Raw genomic sequence first — 18,147 nt, forward strand, 5'->3', positions numbered from 1 at the left:
TGACATATTGCACCACAACACTGACCTTGGAGGGAAATTTCTGACTTCTTGTCACCAGTCTAGGCCACCCCAGCTGCCCTTGGTGGCACTAGTTCTTTCTTAGGCTGTTTTCTGACAGGAAGAAAAGCTCCACCAGCTCTGACACCCCCCTTCCAGACCTCTCAGGCTACTCCTCTACTGTCCTCAATCTTCACACCCCTGACCCCTGAGTCCTCAGCCTCTATATACGGGTCATGTGCTTGAGGCCCCAAATTCCTTCCTGAGGGATCTCTGGGACCTCTCCAAGGTTTTGGAAGATGACAATAGAGTGCTCTTGTACAAGTTGTTTCCTACAAGATTTCTGTTTGGGAAGAAGTAGACTGTTAAGTTGAGATAGAAATGTGCAATACACCATGGAACCTTATTCAAAGTCCAGCTGCAAAATACCTTGTTGTTAAGAGTGTGAAATAAATCCTAAACTGTCATCAAATATGTGATATTCTCTTTATTCCCAATCACTAAATTAAGAAACATAACTCAGATGTGACCTCATTCTGTGCTCCTGTGAGATTAACATTAGAACAAGATTGTCACTGTCTCCTTGTCTCTTGTGCTCCTCACTGGAAGGCACTTGGTGCACCCCTGGATATCCTGCTAATGAGTGAAAAAACTAACCCTTCTAAAGTTCCAGATTTTCCTCACCTCTTTGTACACAGTTGGACAAACTGGACCAAGTTGTTACTTGAAATCCATCTGCTGGATTTATCATTAATTACTCCTTGTTTTGATCTGAGGGAAAAAGGCTCACACAACACAATCTCTGAATGCTCCTTTGAACTTACCCACAGTGTGTTCACAAAGACACAGAGCAAGGCTTTTAGCTTTTGCTGCTCCCCTCAGTTCCAGCAGACAAAGAAATGTCTCTGTGAAATAACAGCAATTGCCTTTTCATGTTACTGAACTACCTTCAGTTTATCTGGTCTCAAACAAATACTCCCTATTTTCTCCTTGTTTTATTTTCAAGGGCATTGAAGTGCATCACTGTCCCAGACAGCCAAGGATAAGATGACTGAGGGAATTCAGTTGCTCTCTTTAATTAAATACAGGATTATTTCCCTTTCATTTGGTGAAGCTAATAATGTGACTGGTGGAATGTCAGTAACAATTAAATCATAAACTCGTGCAGCACCAAAGGGAAAACTTACTTTAGTTATGGAGTATTGCCAGCAGAAATCTTGAAAATCTTATCCATATTTAGACTGATAAAATACCACATGTACTTCCTGGGATACTGCAAGCTTTCTACAATCCTTGTGGCATGTCTTTACAGAGCAAGAGTTGACACTTTGAGATGATACATTAATAAATGAGCTGCAGTTCTATTGTTTCTTGAATGTTAAGCACCACATCCTAAACGCAGGAGCAGGAACAGGTTCAAGGTCAGTGTCCTATTTTAGACCTTTTCATCAGTGTGATATTGTGATAATCTCACTTAAAACATTCCTCTAGAAAGAGTAAATTAGCCCTTTTCACTAGAAGGATTCTTATGATCAAAAGCAAATCTGAAAGAGAACAAAGTCAGATTTCTTTGTTTGTTTGTTGGTTGGTTTTATTTCAGCAATGCAATAAATTGCTGTCCTTAACTGGGATGGCTTTTCTACCCAAGAATTAAAAAGAAAACTTCAAAGTTCACTTTATTCTGCACTTATATTACCTTTGGGGGTTTGGGGGTTTTTTTGGAGGCCTCACCTATGTAAAAATACCTTCCTTAAAATGCATTTATGCTTTCTGTAAGAACCAAACCATTCCAGCTGACATAGCATTCTATCACCAATACTGCAGGGAAATGTAATATCCCACTAAAGCAGAAGGGAAAGAAGACAACTGAGCATCAGCAGCTATTCCTAAACAAGATTAGGGGTTTAGCTCCATCTAACTGAGGGATGAGATGTGCCCCTCAGTGGGTCTGTTCCCACTCCCCCACCAGCCCTTCTACCCGACTGCAAGCTCAAAGTTCTAAAAAGAGAAGAAGAAGCTGGAGCGTCAATATTTGCCCAGTGCAAAGCCCAATAATCTTTGCTGGGAGCTGACAGGAATTGCTGTTCCACTGCCCTGGGATATCCTGGCTTGAGGCGAGAGCGCAGCCCCGCCCAGAGCCCCCAACCCCTCTGAGAGCTTTTGTAGCGTCTGTTTGTCCATGTCCCTGTGGCAGAGGCTCCCCCGACATCTGCCCTGGAGCTGGTCCAGCTGCTGGACCAAACAAGGCATTGTCCAGCCTGCCTTCCCCCAGCCCCGACCGCCCCAGCCCATCTTCCATCGCTCTGCTTCCTTTTCCTGCCCCTGCTCCCCCTCCGCTCCCTTCCCTCGGGCATTTTTATTAGGAATGTTCTGGCTGTTCTCACTGTCCGAGCATAAGCTGATCCCCAGGGGAGCCTGTGGAATGTAACCCCTCAAGCACTAAATTCCTTCCCCTGTGCCAAAGACACGGGTTTGTTGTTGCTGCCCCTCCCGCCGAGCACCAGCTCCATCTCCTGCTCCTGCCCAGCGGCTTTGCAGAAATCCAGGGCTGGGTGTGGATTGAAGGCTGTGGCAAGGGACAGGATAAAGTTGCTTGGCTTCCACCCTTGGTGTCTCAGTGTTTGTGATCTTGGGAATCCTCACAAACCTGGAACAATGGCGGATTATCTGTTCTTGTAAGATATGTACCTAGAGATTGTTTTGATATGTGTTTCCATTTTCCTTGAAAGTACAACTGATTGAAAGTACAACTGATAGAAAATAATGTATAAAAAACAAGGAAAAAGGAAAAAAAAAGGAAAAAGAAAAATAAAAACAAAGAAAAGGAAGAAAAAAAAGAAAAAGGAGAAAAAAGAGAAAACAAGAAAGAAAAAGCAGGAAAAAAATTGAAAAAAACAGAACAAAGAAAAAAAGAAGAACGAGAAATAAAAAAAGAGAAAAAGCAAAGAAGAAGGAAAAAAGAAAGAAAAGAAAGAAATAAAAAAGAGAAAATAAAAGAAGACAGAAAAACTAAAACCCAACAAGTCCGATCCTCCCCCACCGCAGGGAATACAACTCCCACAATGCACCGCGCAGGCAGGGGCGTGGCGAAGGGCGGGCAGGGGCCGTGGCCGCGCGCTGATTGGCTGCGGGGAGGGTCTGTAAAGGCGGAGGGCGCGCGGAGCGAGCGCCATTTTGGCCTCGTGGTCGGGAGTGAGCAGGACTCGCCTGCGGCCGCTGCACTTCGCTGGGTGAGTTGGCGGGGGGGGCGGCGAGAGCGGGGTCTGGGGATCCCCTCGGGGGCTGCGGGGAGCGCGGCTGTGGGTGGAAAGGCTGGAGGGCTCGGGAGGGTTTAGAGGGGGGGTTCGGGGGTTCCCGGGGACGTTTTGAGGGGTCCCTGAAGGGACTCGAGGGGGAGGTTGAAGGTCCCTGAAAGGTTTTGGGGGGCTCTGATGCGGGTTTTGTTTTCTGAGAAGATTTGGGGTGTCCCAGGTGGGCTTTGGGGGTCTCTGGGGAGGTTTGGGGTTCCTGGAAGGCTTTGCAGGGACCTTCGAGGCAGTTTTGGGGTCTCTAGGGGGTTTAAGGTGTCCCATATGGTTTGGAGGGCCCGTGGGGGGGATTGGGGGTCCCTGAATGGGATTGGAGAGTCTCAGGTGGGTTTTGTGGGTCACTGAGAGGGTTTAGGGGTGCTGGGGAGGGATGAGGGGTCCTTGAGGAGGTTTCGATGGGTCGAGTGGGGGGATTTCAGTGGTTTTTAGTGGATTTTAGGGGGTCCCCTAAAGCCCAGCAGTGGGGTTCAAGGGGTCCCCCAGCCCCCAGGGGAGGGGGCCTAGGGATGCCCTCTAAAATCCAGGGGGGGAGATGTACCACATCTGGGTAAGGGGATCCCAGTGCCCCAGTATATCCCAGTGACCTCCCAGTTACCCTCAGTATGGCCCAGTAACCCCCTCAGTGACCATCCAGTGTGTCCTAGTGACCTCCATGTATCTTGGTAATCCCCCAGTAACTACCCAGTTCTCTGCCAGTGCCCCTCAGTGTGCCCCAGTTCCCCCCCAGGCCCTCCCAGTGCCCTCCCAGTGTCCCTCAGTAACCCCCCAGTCCTCCCAGTGCCCCCTGGTTCCCCCCAGTGTGTCCCAGTATCCCCCAGTAATCACCCAGTGCCCCACAAAGCCCCCGACTGTCCCCAGTGTGTCCCCAGATGCCCTTGGCCTTTCTGTGGGAGGGGGAGCGTTTTTGGGGTCAGAGGATCCAGAGAAGAGCAGCGAGGCTGGGGAAGGGAGTGGAGCACAAGTGGTGTGAGGAGAGGCTGAGGGAGCTGGGGGTGTTGAGGCTGGAGAAGAGGAGGCTCAGGGGAGACCTCCTGACTGTCTGCAAGTCCCTGCCAGGAGGTTGGAGCCAGGTGGGGGGGGGCTGTTCTGGCAGGAACTGCCCAGGGCTGGGTCTTCAGCCGGGGGTGTTGGTACCAGGCAGTGCTGGGGCCGAGCAGAGCACGAGGCCTCTTGCAGAGCCCTGGAGCAGCCTCCCACTTGCCAGCCCTGCCCTGGTGGGGTGACACTGTCCTCTCCCTACAGGACACTCCCCCCGAAATCTTCAGGGGGCCCTTTTGTATATATTCTTGGTTACTGATTCCTGCTGGGGACCTGAGGGAGCCTCTGCAATCCCATGCATGGGACACAATCTCCTCTCCAGATCTTCACTCACTGCAGACTTTGCAGGGAAATGTGTGCTGGCAGCCCGAGTATGGCCTGAACCTCCGTGCTCCCCCAGGATATTTGGGACAGGTTCCACCTTCCTGGGCATCCGTGGGATCGGGGGGACGATTGTTCTCCTGCTGTTGCTGTGGCTGCTCCGCCCCTGTCCCTGCCCTTCCTGCCGCTGTCGGGTGAGCGGAGCGGCCACGATGGGAAAGGGGCGAGAGAAGCGAAAAGAGCGGGTGGGACCCCCAAAGGGAGCGTGAGGGGCGGTGGGTCACCCCCAAAGGGAGCTGGGGGGAACCGGGACTGAAGGGCCAATGGGAAAGGGGTGGGAGAGGGGGGCTGAGGGGAGGGGGGAGAGCGGATACAGGGTTGGTGTTGGGGAGCCTTGATGTCCCCATGCCTTGATCCCTGGAGAGCGGGGGAGGCTGGAGAGAGGAGAGAGCTGCAAGAGCCCCAAGAGCCTGGAGAGGGGTTGCAGAGAAGGGGAAACCTGGACAGTGGGGACCCCTGGGATCCCCGGGACAACAAGGTGGAGAACCTGGAGAGGGGGAATGTCTTGGAATGCGGCACCCCGAAGGCGAGGGTCAGAGGAGAAGGGACCCTGTGGACCCCCAACACTCCCAGCATCCCTAAGTGGGACCCCCAGCTTCCCAGAGAGGGGGGACCCTCCGAACCCCAGAGGGGAGAGCCCAGAGAGGGGGAACTTCTGGGAGAGTTTTTCTGGTTGAATCTTGATATTTTGGAGTATTTTTTAGCTGAATTTCAACTTTTTGCAGTTTGTGAGGGGTTCATCTCACTATTTCTGAGGGGTTTTTTGCCTGAATGTCAGTGGTTTGGGTTTTTCTGGGCTGGATCTTGGTGTTTTGGAGGTCTTTATGGTCACAGGATGCCTGGTGAGTTCTAGAGATGGACTTGGGCAGGAGGAACCCCCAAGGCAACGCGCTCACCCCTTGTTTTTCCCCCCCCATCAGGATTTCTGCTTCCCAAAGCTTGGGTGGATGGAGGAGGAGGTTGCGAGGAAGAGGAAGATGCCTTGGTCCCCCCAGGCAGGTGAGGAGGAAGTCAGTGCCCCTTTGGGTCGGTCTTTTGTCTTTTGTGGCCGTCCTGCCGGGGCCGGAGTTGGGGGGATGTCCTTGGCCTTCCCTGTGGGCCGGAGACAAATCCCCTGCCTGTCCTTCTTGCTTCCTGCCCCAGGCCCCGAGGTGAGGAGGGAGAGCCCGGAGGACAAATCCCCCCGTGAGACCCTGGTGGGAGAGGCCGTTTTGAAGGGCTCCCCGGCGCAGGAAGGCAGCGGGGAGGAAAAGGGCCGGAGATCCCCCCGCAGGAGGGGCTCCAAAGCCATCCCAGGGTGCTCTGAGGAGGAAAGAGCCAGCCTGTGCTCGGAAGGCGGCTGGAGCTTGAGGGGGAGCTCTGAGCTGGTGGTCCCTGAGCAGCGTCCCAGCAGGAAGAAGCCCTTCAAGTGCTTGGAATGTGGGAAGAGCTTCAGCAGGAGCACCCACCTCCTGAGGCACCAGCACATCCACACTGGGGAACGGCCCTACACGTGTAGGGAATGTGGGAAAAGCTTCAGGCAGAGCTCCACCCTCCGCAACCACCGTCGCATCCACAGTGGGGAACAGCCCTACACGTGTGGGGAGTGTGGGAAGAGCTTCAAACGGAGCTCCCACCTCCTCAGCCACCAGATGATCCACAGTGGGGAAAGGCCCTACACATGTGGGGAGTGTGGGACAAGCTTCAAACGGAGCTCCCACCTGCTCCGACACCAGATGATCCACAGTGGGGAAAGGCCCTACACGTGTGGGGAGTGTGGGAAGAGCTTCACTCAGAGCTCCAACCTGCTCCGACACCAGATGATCCACAGTCGGGAAGGCCCTACACGTGTGCGGAGTGTGGGAAGAGCTTCAGGGACAGCTCCAGCATTTGCAAACACTGTTGCATCCACACTAGGGAATGACCCTACAAGTGCTTGGAATGTGGGAAGAGCTTCAGCACAAGCACCAAGCTGCTCAGCCACCAGCAAATCCACACTGGGGAACAGCCCTACACGTGTAGGGAATGTGGGACAGCTCCACCGTCTGCACCCATCTTCACATCCACATCAGGGAGAGGCCCTACAAGCGTGGGGAGTGTGGGAAGAGCTTCACGCAGAGCTCTTCCTTGACCTCCCACCAACGGACCCACCGGTAAGAGAAGCCCCGAGTGCCCCGACTGCGGGAAGAGCTTCGGCCGCTGCTCCAACTCCATCAGCCATGGGAGGACCCGCGTTGGATGATCCACAGGGACCCCCGTTGGGCACAGACCTGGTGTGCTGGTTTTAAGGTAAACCAGCAGGGGAAATGACAGCGGTGACATCACGGGGACATCGATGACATCACATGGACAGCGGTGACATCACAGAGACAGCGGTGACATCACAGGGACAGTGGTGACATCACAGGGACAGTGGTGACATCAAAGGAACATTGGTGACATCACGGGGACATCGGTGACATCACAGGGACATCGGTGACATCACAGGGACAGTGGTGACATCACCAGGGGTTAATTTTGGTGTGAAAATCTCCTGCTTTGGGCAATAAATTCTGGCTCCTCCTCCGGCATCTGGCAGTTCCTCCCTGGGAACCAGGAATGGGAATGGGGACAGGGGGAATGGGAATGGGGACAGGGGAAATGGGAATGGGAACACCTGGAATGGGAATGGGGACAATAGGAATTGGAATGGAGACACCTGGAATGGGAATGGGAAGACCAAGAACTGGGAATGGGGAAAACAGAAGTGGGATGTGAACACCAGGAATGGGAGGAGGGACAATAGGAATGGGAATGGGGACACCTAAAATGGGATGGAACACCTGGAAAGGGAATTGGAACACCTGGAATGGGAATGGGAACACCTGGAATGGGATGGGAACAACTAGAATGGGATGGGAACACCTGGAACAGGAATGCAAACCCGTGGAATGGGAATGGGAACACCCGGGCCCGGGCTGTGTCCCTGGTGAAACAGGAGGCCAGGCCCAAAAGAGTTCACTAAGAAATTTGGGCCTGCTAACAAGCTCCCAACAGCCAAGACGATCTGTGCTCGTTCTGTTCTACTGACTGGAGCAAAGCTTCAGAGAATAGTACAGGAACATGTCCTAGGCCTAGAGGGGATAAATTAGAGAGACAGCAGGATCAGAGAGACATTGGAATAGGAGGAATAGGCCGGGAGCCAGGGCTTTTTCCAAGCTTCAGTGAGCGGGTCAAGAACAATGGAAGAGAAGGAAGGTCAAGCTGAGGAAGATGAGTTGAAGCCCCCAGAGCCATGGAGGAAGAGTGGAAGTCCCCTCAGGATTGAGGGCCAAGAGAAGCACCGCCCCAAGCCCCGCCTGAGCTCCACCTATACTCCGCCTATTCTTAATATGCAGAGAGAGATGTTGGAATCACTTGAATATGCATTTAATCACAGCTGAAGATTGTATAAAATGCTGATTTTGTGTGAAGCCTTGGAGCAAGTTTGTCCAGCGCGAGCTGGCTTGCTCCCAACGTTGAATAAACAAATACCTTGCTGCTTAAAGAAAAAAGTCTCTGAGCAGTTTTTCGGACCGATTTTTCGGATTCAGCGCCCAGTCAGTCCCAGGATGATCCCAGTCACTCCTGGTCTCTCCCAGTTGCTCCCAGTTTCCTCCATGTGGTCCCACTCATTCCCTGTTGCCCAGAAGCTTCCAGCATGATCCCAGTTGCTCACAGCCACTTCCAATCATCCCCATTGCACTCCCAGTTGCTCCCAGTATGATCCCAATCACCTCCAGCATGATCCCACTCACTCTTGATATGATCCCAGTATGACCCCAGTCACCCTCAGTGTGGTCTCAGTTGCTCCCAGCATGGGCCAAGCTGCTCCCACTGTGATCCCAGGATGGTCCCAGTTGCTCCCAGTTGCCCCTAGCACAGATCCAGTCACTTCCAAGTATGATCCCAGTCCTCTCTCCTGACAGTCCCAGTCAATCCCAGTTGCTTCTATTGTAAATCCAGTCACTCAATTCCTTCCAATTGCCCCCAGCCTGGTCCTAATTCCCCTTCATGTAGTCCCAGTCACTCCCAGTACAGTCCCAGTCACCCCCACCATGGTTGCAGACACTCCCAGTATATCCCAGTAGAGTCGTCAACATGCTCGTAGCCCTTCCCAGTCACTCCCAGATGCCCCAGTAACATTCCAGTTTCCACCAGTATGATCCCAGTGACTCCAAGGCACTCCCACTATATCCTATGTGGCCTCCAGTTGCTCCCAGTAGCCCTCAGTGTGGTCCCAGTTGCTCCCAGTAGGATCCCTGTTGCCCCAGTTCTGGTCCTGGAGGGTCCCAGTGTGCTCAGATCTTGCTCCCGGGGGGTCCTGCTGGGTCCCAGTCCTGGTCCTGGTGTATCCTGGTGTCCCGGTCCATCCCAGTCTGTCCCAGTCTGTCCCAGTCCATCCCAGTCCATCCACCGTTTCCCGGGTCCTGCCCCCCTGCCCCCCCAAGATGCTGACGGGGGTCGGGGCTCCGTCTTTGCCTTCGTCTCCCTGGGCCTGCCTGGAATGAAGGGGCCGCTGGGACACTGCGGGACCTCCTGAAACCAAAGGAACCCTGGGAGAATTTGGATACTCCTGGAATCAAGGCACAATTGGGACACTGCAGGGCCCTATGGAAAAAAAGGAACCTTGTGACACTGCGGAATTCATGGAATCCAGGGGCCTTTGTGACATTGGGGGCCTCATGGAACCAAAGGAACCCTGAGGTGTTTCAGAAGGTCATGGAATCAAGGGGCCACTGGGACACTGCAGGGCCTCTGGCAATTAAAGGAACACTGGGACACTGGGGCAGGACATCCCCCCTGCAATGGCACCAAGACAATGCCCCATTTGCAAAGGGGTCAGTGCTGAGCTGAGAGGGGGCCGGGACAAGCCAGGAGATGTTGGAATCCAGACTGGTTTGACCCCAAATGAAGCCCCTGATGGTGAGGGAACCCCTGGAGTCCAAGGACTGTCAGTCCATGGGTTTCTACCAGAAAGGGCCAGTCCCCTTTCCCAGGGGCAGCTTCTTCCAACAGAACCCTTCTTGGGGGGTGTGTGGAGATTCCTGCCTTGGCTGGGGACCCCCCAAGGTCACTGCTGGAGGTTGAGAGCAGAGATCTCCCCACGAGCGTTGGTCTGGGGGAGTTCCATCCATCTCCAATTAAGAATTATTGCTTGTTTGCCACCTTTAGTAGAATTGCTTCAACAATTGCTGTAGTGCCCTGTCCTATCTTATCCTGTACTACTGGTAGTTTTAGTGTGTATATTGTTCACTAAATAATTTAGATGAAGATCTTTTATCTGATGATTTGTCACTCTAAATAATTCATTTTCTGTCAATAGATCTGATTTGTCATCATTAAACTCGGGGGACAAAAGTGTTTCAGTCACACCTCTGTAATTCCTCTAAACGTAAACTGTTGGCACAATGCAAGGCTGAGATTGGATCCAGCAGCCCCCAGCACCCCAGAGTAAGTTGAGAGCTCAGGGGGACCACCCCCCTTTCCCAACCCCCCAGTGCCCAAAGACCCCCTTGGGACCGTCGGACCCCCCAGACCACCCCCCTTTTCCACCCCTCTCCCTGTTCCTTCTACTCTCCCACTGTCCCCTCAATCCCCAATTTCCCCCCTGAATAGTTTTTGGGTCCCAACCCCCACTTTTTGCCCCCTCTCCTGTGGGTGCTGAAGGAGAAAATGAGGCTGCACACCCAGAGTTCCATTCTGGGACTTGTCCCCTGACACTTTTTGGTGTCCCCTTTTATTCCTGTTCTCTCGTGAGCAGCACCTGGTGTTTGTCTTTTAGTCCATCGGAATTCCCAAAGCAGTGCCCTGATCCCACACATTCCCCTCCCCTCATGTGCTGGCTGTGTTCAGCCACCAGAGAAAAACACAAGCTGGTCATGCAGGCTGGTTCAAGTGCATTTCCACTTGGAGAAACAACCTTCTCTCTCTCCAAGCACTCAGCCAAGGTCCATCCTCCCTTTGCATTCCCATGAACTCAGGGCAGGTGCAGAGTGACTCCGCTTGGTCCCACCTCTGCCCCTGTTTTGTTTGGACACACAGAGTTCACGGCCAAGAGGGCCAGGACCCGGGCTTCTTGTCTTGGGGCTTGTCCCATGTGCTTCCAGAGGACTTGGAATATTGAAACCAGACAGATTCTGAACCCCTGCTCCTGATGCTGCCAGAGTTGCCATACACTGGCACTGCAGGCATGGCCTGCACTGAATGGCCAGTGCAGCAGGAGCCGTGGCTGCGGCAGCTGCCGGGATTGCTGCAGAGATGATCCAAGCAATCAGCCACCCACTGAGGATTTCTGCATTTCACAGTTTCCTTAATTCACTGTATCCTGCCTCATCCTCCCAGCTTCTGCTGCCCTGGGAGCCCCAGTTTGGCTCTTCTGCCCATGGGAATTATTAATAATAAATGGAGGGTAGGTACGTTTTGATCTGTGATACAACTAAAATAACAAGGAATATTTACAGGGATGTTAAAGGTATTGTCAGTCACATGAATCACAACGTCAGGTGCGGCCAAGAAGGGATCTGAGTGACAAGGACACACCATGGCTGAGTCATTAAGCCAGTCAGGAAGAGTTGGTAACGCTTCCATCAACGCTGCCTCCGTACAATTCTAAACATCCACTGGTCAGACTATGTGACCAATACATCTGTTCTAGAGCAAGCAGCTATCACAAGTATCGAAGCCATGCTGATGAGAACACAGCTGCGTTGGGCAGGTCATGTCTCCAGGATGAAGGACCACCGCCTTCCTAAGATCTTGCTTTACGGTGAACTTGCCACTGGCTGCCGCATGAGAGGAGCCCCGAAGAAAAGATACAAGGACTCCCTGAAACAACATCTCAGCCTTGGCCATATTGATCATCATAACTGGTCTACTCTGGCCTCAAATCGGGAGGCCTGGAGACACACCATCTGTAATGCAGCTGTCTCCTTCGAGAACACACGCAGGATCACCCTCGAGGAAAAAAGGCAACGCAGAAAGAACCGTGTCTTGCAGAATACACCATCTAAGGAGTCTTTCTGCTGTGCCTTTTGCAATCGGATTTGTCTGTCACGTATTGGCCTCATAAGCCACCAGCGTGCCTGCAGCAAATGTGGATAGAGCCTTCCCAAATCTTCGTTCGCGAAGCCTAGCCATGAAGAAGAGTTGGTACACCCAGTGAATTCCCCTTAGAACAGTGTCTTCCTGATGGGACATCCGGGCAGGGCTTGCTCTGCTCAGCATTCCCTGCCTGCTCCCAGGATTCTTGAGGGACAGCCTCTGGCAAGTCCTGGCCCAAGGAGACCTGCCACCACCCCAAGTCCTGGCAAGGCTGCTGCCCGTCTCCTGCCCCAAAGAGCTGTGCCCCTGGGGGACTTCTCTGCCAGAGGGCAGTCAAAGCCAAGGGGCACTGAGCTCTGCCCTCTTGCAGGTGGCTGTTGGGAGTGGCACCTGGAGCAATTGGTGGCAAGACTTGGCATCTGTCAGAAGGCAGAAGCTGTTGCTCCTTCCTGGCATGATTTTTGGGTGGAAGTGATTAGCAGCAGCACAAAACCACCATCAGCTGCCAAGTTTCACAGGACAATTAGATTGGACAGAGAGACTCTCAAGATTTTTGTGTTCTTTTTGCTTGTTTTCTTGCCTTCTGGAAAAAAAAATCAGCCCAGTCTCGCATGTTCAACACTCCAGTGTCTGTGTGCTCAGCTGTGGCCAGCAGCTGATGTCCAGTCCATTGGGGAAGTGCAGGGGACAGGGAGAAGTCTGGGATGAGAAGCTGTTCTGTGTCTCCCCTGAAGGTGCCACCCGCCTGCAGGAGCAGCCAAGAGAAGTGCTGGAAGCAGAGACGTTCTGCCAGTTTCTGCTCTCAGGTGGACACAGGGCCCACTTGTTGCCAGGGCTCCCGGAGATTGGATCCAGGAACAAGGCAGGGCCATGCACTGGTAGGGAATGGGCTCCAGCAGGACCAAGGGAGGAATGTCCAGCAGCAAAGTGTGAGCTGGTGAACTGGGCCACCTCTTCAGCAGACACCACAGTGCTTACTTCCCTCCATCCGTGAAGCTCCGCCACACGAGGCCCTGCTTTGCTTCAGCTTCTGCTGCTTCTTCCTTTGTTGCCCTCAAGTGTTGGACGTAGAGTTTAGAAGCCCATGCCCGTGTTTTGAAGGTGCCTGTGTGGAGGAGAGGTTGAGCAGCTGCAGCCTGAGGCTGGTGTCCCAGCAGAGTCTCTAAGGATGGCACCAGTGGCGCTGGCTGGGGACACCTGAGTGTGGAAGGCATGTCCAGCCTCAAGCAGGGCCACTGAAGTCAGTCAGGATGTCAGGCTGCAGCTGAAGCTGCCAAGGGTTGCTGTGAGGCTGAGGATTCACTGGAAAGCTGTGGTGGCCACTTGCCCTGGAGCCTTTTGCCAAAGCGGGTGCAACTGTGCCCACAGTCTGCCCACTTTTGGTGTCCTGGCGGGTGTGGGTGCCTGGGTGAGGAGGCCCAGGCGTTGTGGGTGCTGCTGCTCCTGGGCAGCCTCTGGTGCTGTTGTCTGTGGGGCGCGGAGCCGCTTGGGCAGCAGCGAGTGCGCAGCCCTGCCCGAGGAGCCCAGCGCCCTGCCCGTGGTGGCAGCAGCTCTGTGGGCCCAGAGCTCTGGCTCAGGGGGGTGTTGGCCACAGCCCCGTGGCCTGGGCAGCCGTGGGGGCCCGGGCTGGCCGCCAGCCCTGCCTGTGCCACTGCCCCTCGCCGGCAGCACCCGGCGGACGTGCCCTGGCAGGGCCCCCTTGCCCTCCTTGTCCCCAGCCAGGCCAGCCTGGCCACCTCGGGGGTGTGCCCACCCTGCTGCTGAGGCCTGGCCTCCAGGGCTTCTGCCACAGGGCTGGGAGAGGCCTCAGGAAAGCACCAGAGCAACCGGCTGGCAGGGAAGGAGGTGGCTGCCTGGGGGCTGCTTGTGGCCTCTGCCCCCCAAGTCCTGGGGGCTTTTCCCTCCACCCTGCCCCTCGGGGCCTGCGCCCAGTCTGTCCCCTCGCAGCCTTCTGCCACCCACCCCCTCACAGATTCCCTTCAAGGCTTCCCTCTCCCTTGTCCCATCAGGGCCTCCACAGCACCTCACCCCTTCCTGGCCTCCCAGCGCCCCCTCCCCTGCGGGTCTCCCCCAGCCCCGCCAACCTGCCCAGCAGTGGTGCAGCCCTGAAGGAGCTCCAGAGGAGCTGCTCCAGAGGCACTTGGGAGCCCGGAGCAATCCAGCCAGTGACACACTGGCAGGACACAGACGCTGCTTCCTGGCTGGGGAGGGCTTGTGGCCATCTCCAAGGACAAGGTGCTCAGGGTTCCCCACAGCTCCAGCCTCTGCCCTCCACTCTGCTGCAAGCGTTGAGGCTCCAGAAGAGCCATCAAAGGCCAAGGGGCTTCTGCCCACTTTTGCTGGCACGCTGCACAGCGGGGCAAGTGTTGCTGAGCACAAGGAGCCCTTTTCCCCTCTTCTCCAAGGCCCTGTGCACACTGGGCACCAAAAAAACCTCCTGGGCTTCTGTATGTGATAACATGGATGTAATGTTCCCATGCTGAGCTCAAAGGGGGTGTTTGCAGGGAAGAGGCATCTTCCCCACAGGCTCAGGTGGCCCCAGGAGATGGAGCTTCCTGCATCAGTTCTCCACAGGGCTGCAGCAGCACAGGCAGACACTGCCCTGCGGAAAAGGCCGGGTCTTCCACGCCCTGCACAGCCAGTCTTGGAGCTGCTGGAATCTGCAGTAGGGAGCCATCTGTACAGCTCTTGGCACGTAGCAGTGTTGAATTGCCAGGCCTGCCATGGCGAGTCTGATGTCATCTGTCACACCTCTATGGGCTGGAAGAGGCAGCAACGGAGACTACCAGAAATGGAAGAATGAAGTTCTCCGTACAGCTCTGATGATGTGGAGCGTTTCCTGGGCCAGGTTTGAGACGGCAGGGCTGTCATCAGTCATGTCTTGAAGGGCTGGAAGAGAAAGGAAGAGAGCCAAGGTGAGAGGCCAGAGGTGTGGGGACGTGAGGAGCCCCTCCTGCCAGGGCCATCCCAGCCAGCTCTTGCCATGGCCAGGAGGGAGCAGGGCCCAAGGGGATCAGCTGGAAGGTGCTCTCGCTCACCCTGGCAGATGAGCTGCAGCTCTGGCTGCTCCTGCTTCATGGACCTGGCGGCAATCCCTGGGAACACAGAGCCTGTCAGGCCCCAGAGGCACAGGTCCCCCGCAGCGGCGCTGCCAGCCCGGCCACACGGCCTCCTGCCCTGGCAGGGCTGAGCCCGGGGCCTTCCCGCATGGGGACGCCCCAGGGCTGGGCTGGCACAGGGCGGCAGCAGGCGCTCGGGGCCACTCGGGGCTCCACATGCCCTGGGCCGCATCCTGCTGCCGCTGCAGCAGCCGGGGCTGGGGCCGAGCTGCAGCGGGGCGGGGAGGGACCCCGGCCTTGTGGCTCACCCAGAAACTTGATGGCCAGCTTTCGCAGGGGCTTCTCTGGGCTCTCCAGGAACGGCAGGGCCTGGCGCACGTACTGGCCCACTCGGCTCCTGTCCTTTTCCAGCTGCAAAGAGCGCCAGGGCATGGAGGGAAGGCTCGGCTCAGGCTCTGCCCCTTGGCCGGGCGCTGCCTGCCCCCAGCACGGGGCTCCCCTGCCCACAGAACCCTGAGGCCTGGCCAGCAGCTGCTGGGGCTGGGTTTGGAGGGAGCAGAGGGCTGGGTGCTCCTGGGGAGCTGTGGGGTGGCCCTACCCCACAGCCCAGCTGGACCGGGGCTCCATGGCAGCCTGGCTGCGGGGGTAAGGGAGCCTGGAAAAGAGCCCGCATGCCCCAGGGAAGGGAGCAGTGTGTGGGGCACAGGCTGGTGTCTGTGGGTGCAGCAGTGGACACAGGCACCCTGCCAGCCCCACACATTGGGCATCAGGGGCTGGGGCTTTGGGGCCGTCCTTACCAGGCACTCGGGAAACCTCCACGGCTGCTCCATGGTCACCAAGTCCTCAAGATCTCTCCACTTCAGGAACCTGGCTGCACCAAACAGTGCTCTCCAAGAGGCCTGCACAGCAACAGAGAGCGGGCCATGGCACCACAGTCCAGGGCACAGCACCCACATCCCTGTGCCAAGGCCAGGAGGAGGCTGCAGGTGACCATGGGCCAGGGCAGGAGGCACAGCAGCCTCCTGCCATGGGGACACCAGAGCCCACGAGTCCTCACCTCTGCCACACGCCGGTTCTCATTGTGCCAGTTGAAGTAGAATGGCACCAGACTCAGGTACACGTGTGGCTTTAGGCTCTTGCTCCTCTCTGTCGCCTCCATCAGCTCCCAGAAGAGGAGCATGGAGAGCTGCTGCAGCTGGCTGTGCTCCTGGTGCAAAGGAAGAGGAAAAGACCTCAGCACTGGCTTCTCCAGGCCCACCGGGGCACAGGCCTGAAAAGACACTGGGCCCAAAGTTTCCTGGCAGCACTCAGTGCCCACGATGAGGGGCACAGAGCCTTACGTTGTCAAAGAGTGGCCGCAGCGCCTCAAGCAACTTCAGGGCAGTAGGGGTGGATATTTTGACAATTTGGAAGTGCAGCACGTTGATGAACGCGGAGAGGGTCATCTGAACCGTGTCTGCGTCTGCATCCTGCAGTAGCTCCAGGAGGCTTTCACTCAGGCTCCGCATGCTCTTAGCCTGTGTGGAACACAATGCTGTGGTGCAGCCCCACGCTGCTGCCGCGGGGCCCAGAGGCCAAAGGTGCGTCCCAAAGGAGTCGGGCAGCTGAACGGGGAGGAGGAGAGCTGGGAGCAGCTGCCACAGCTGCCAAAGGCCAGCCAAGGCCAAGCTACTGCCTCGCACAGCCGCACGCTGCCGGCCCGGCTTCAGCCCCTGCCCCCTGCTCACCATTGAGGGAGCCTTGCTGAGCACCACCAGGCCTCGGAGCGCCAGGCGACGCCTCTCCGGGCACTGACTGCGCAGGTGCCTGGAAATAATCTGCAGGACGCTGGGCCCACATTGTCTGGGGTTCAGGCAGTGCAGGACCTGAAAGGCAGGGAGCAGTGACGGGGTGCCCGGCCGGCAGGAGCCCAGACCCGCCCAGGGCTGGGCCCAGGCAGCAGCACAGGGTGCAGGCACCGTCCCGGGCGGCTGCGGCTGTGAGAGGGCAGAGAGGGGGAGGCAGCTGGGCCAGGCAGCGCTCGCCATCAGGCTCACCTCCACCAGGAACGCCAGGGCAGGCAGTTCCCACAGGGGCTCTCCCCTGCTGAGCCGCGGGAGCAGGCTGACGGCGATGCTGCAGCAGAAGGAGCGGGAGACACGGCACAGCTCCCTGCAAGGGGGAATAAAGGTGCCAGAGACCCTGAGCCAGGTGGGCAAAGCTCTCCTGGGACTGACTCACACAGGCCTGGTCTTTGGCCACCAGCCCAGGAGAGGACGTGGGCACTTTGGGAGGTGGCTCCTCCTGTGCAGCCGCCCCTCTCCGCCTTTTCCACTCTGCTCAGCCATCCCTGGCTGCCAAGGCCCTCTGGCCCAGCACACGGGCACTGTGTGGGGTGGCCTGTGCACAGGGCAGAAATGACAGGGGCAGTGGGGAGAAAGGGCTCTCACCTGGCCAGCAGACCCACTGCATAGTGGTGGCTGTCAGCCTTGAGGAGCATGTCCCAGCCACACTTGCGACCGATCGCCATCAACACGTCCTCACCCAGCAGCTGGCGCAGCAGGGCTTTAACAGTCTGCACTGCAAACCTGTGTGCAGAGCACAGCCCAGGTCAGGCACAGAGCCCTGGCCCAAGCCCTGAGGGCATGGCAGGGGGAGGGGACTGGGATGGAGCACCTGTTGGGGTTGGGGGGAAGGCTGCGCTGCTCCCGGCATCGCCTCCAGAAGGTCTCGACCTCCTCTGACATCTCCTCTGTGCTGATGAAAACTTGGAAGAGCAGAGTCAGAAGGAGGCGTGGGAAATTGTCCTTCACTCCCCCTGGGCACCAGGAGTGGGACAGCTGGAGGATCTCCCAGAGTGCCACAGTTGCCTGCCAAAGACAAAGCACCCAGAGACAGCTCTCAGGGCCCAGATGTCCATGTGGCAGGGCCCAAGCGTGGCAGGGACAGGCCAGAGGAGACACAGGGGGATCCCCCAGCCTGGTGTCCCTGAACCTGCCCCTAAGCCAGGCTTGCAGCCCAGTGCCTGGGGCAGGGAGAAGCAGTGGTGAGGGAGGATGGAAAGGCGTCCCAGAGGCAACCTGGGGGCGAGCAGAGGCCAGCTCAAGAAACTCACAGCCAGGGCAAAGACATCCCTCTCATCCCCATCAGAGGTGCGTCTCCTGTGCGCTGGCCAGTATTCCAGCACACGGAAGAGGATGTGCAGCACCGGCTCCTTAGTCCATCTGGAGGAGATGAGCGTCTTCCACATGGTGCGAGCAGCTCTGTGGAGTCACAACTCTGGCTCAGGGGGGTCTGGGACACAGCTCTGTGGCCTGGGCAGCTGCGGGGCCCAGGTGACAGAG

At 56.5% G+C, this 18,147-nt stretch overlaps 1 protein-coding gene across 1 annotated transcript; it reads right to left on the minus strand.

Moving 5' to 3' along the window:
* Positions 1 to 14,269: 14,269 nt before the first annotated feature.
* On the minus strand, positions 14,270 to 18,053 carry LOC113997146 (maestro heat-like repeat-containing protein family member 7). The gene is made up of 11 exons (XM_039379630.1): positions 17,919 to 18,053; positions 17,480 to 17,673; positions 17,254 to 17,391; positions 16,861 to 16,975; positions 16,552 to 16,689; positions 16,165 to 16,341; positions 15,882 to 16,031; positions 15,622 to 15,723; positions 15,133 to 15,235; positions 14,804 to 14,860; positions 14,270 to 14,654 (listed from the first exon to the last, which is right to left on the minus strand). Exons 1-11 carry the CDS (start codon positions 18,051 to 18,053, stop codon positions 14,548 to 14,550), a joined length of 1,416 nt encoding a protein of 471 aa, XP_039235564.1. The 3' UTR covers positions 14,270 to 14,547.
* Positions 18,054 to 18,147: the final 94 nt, after the last annotated feature.

This window comes from Pipra filicauda, unplaced genomic scaffold, assembly GCF_003945595.2.
Source record: "Pipra filicauda isolate LSUMZ 115617 unplaced genomic scaffold, ASM394559v2 scaffold1000_size39935_pilon, whole genome shotgun sequence".
Lineage (NCBI taxonomy): Eukaryota > Metazoa > Chordata > Aves > Passeriformes > Pipridae > Pipra > Pipra filicauda.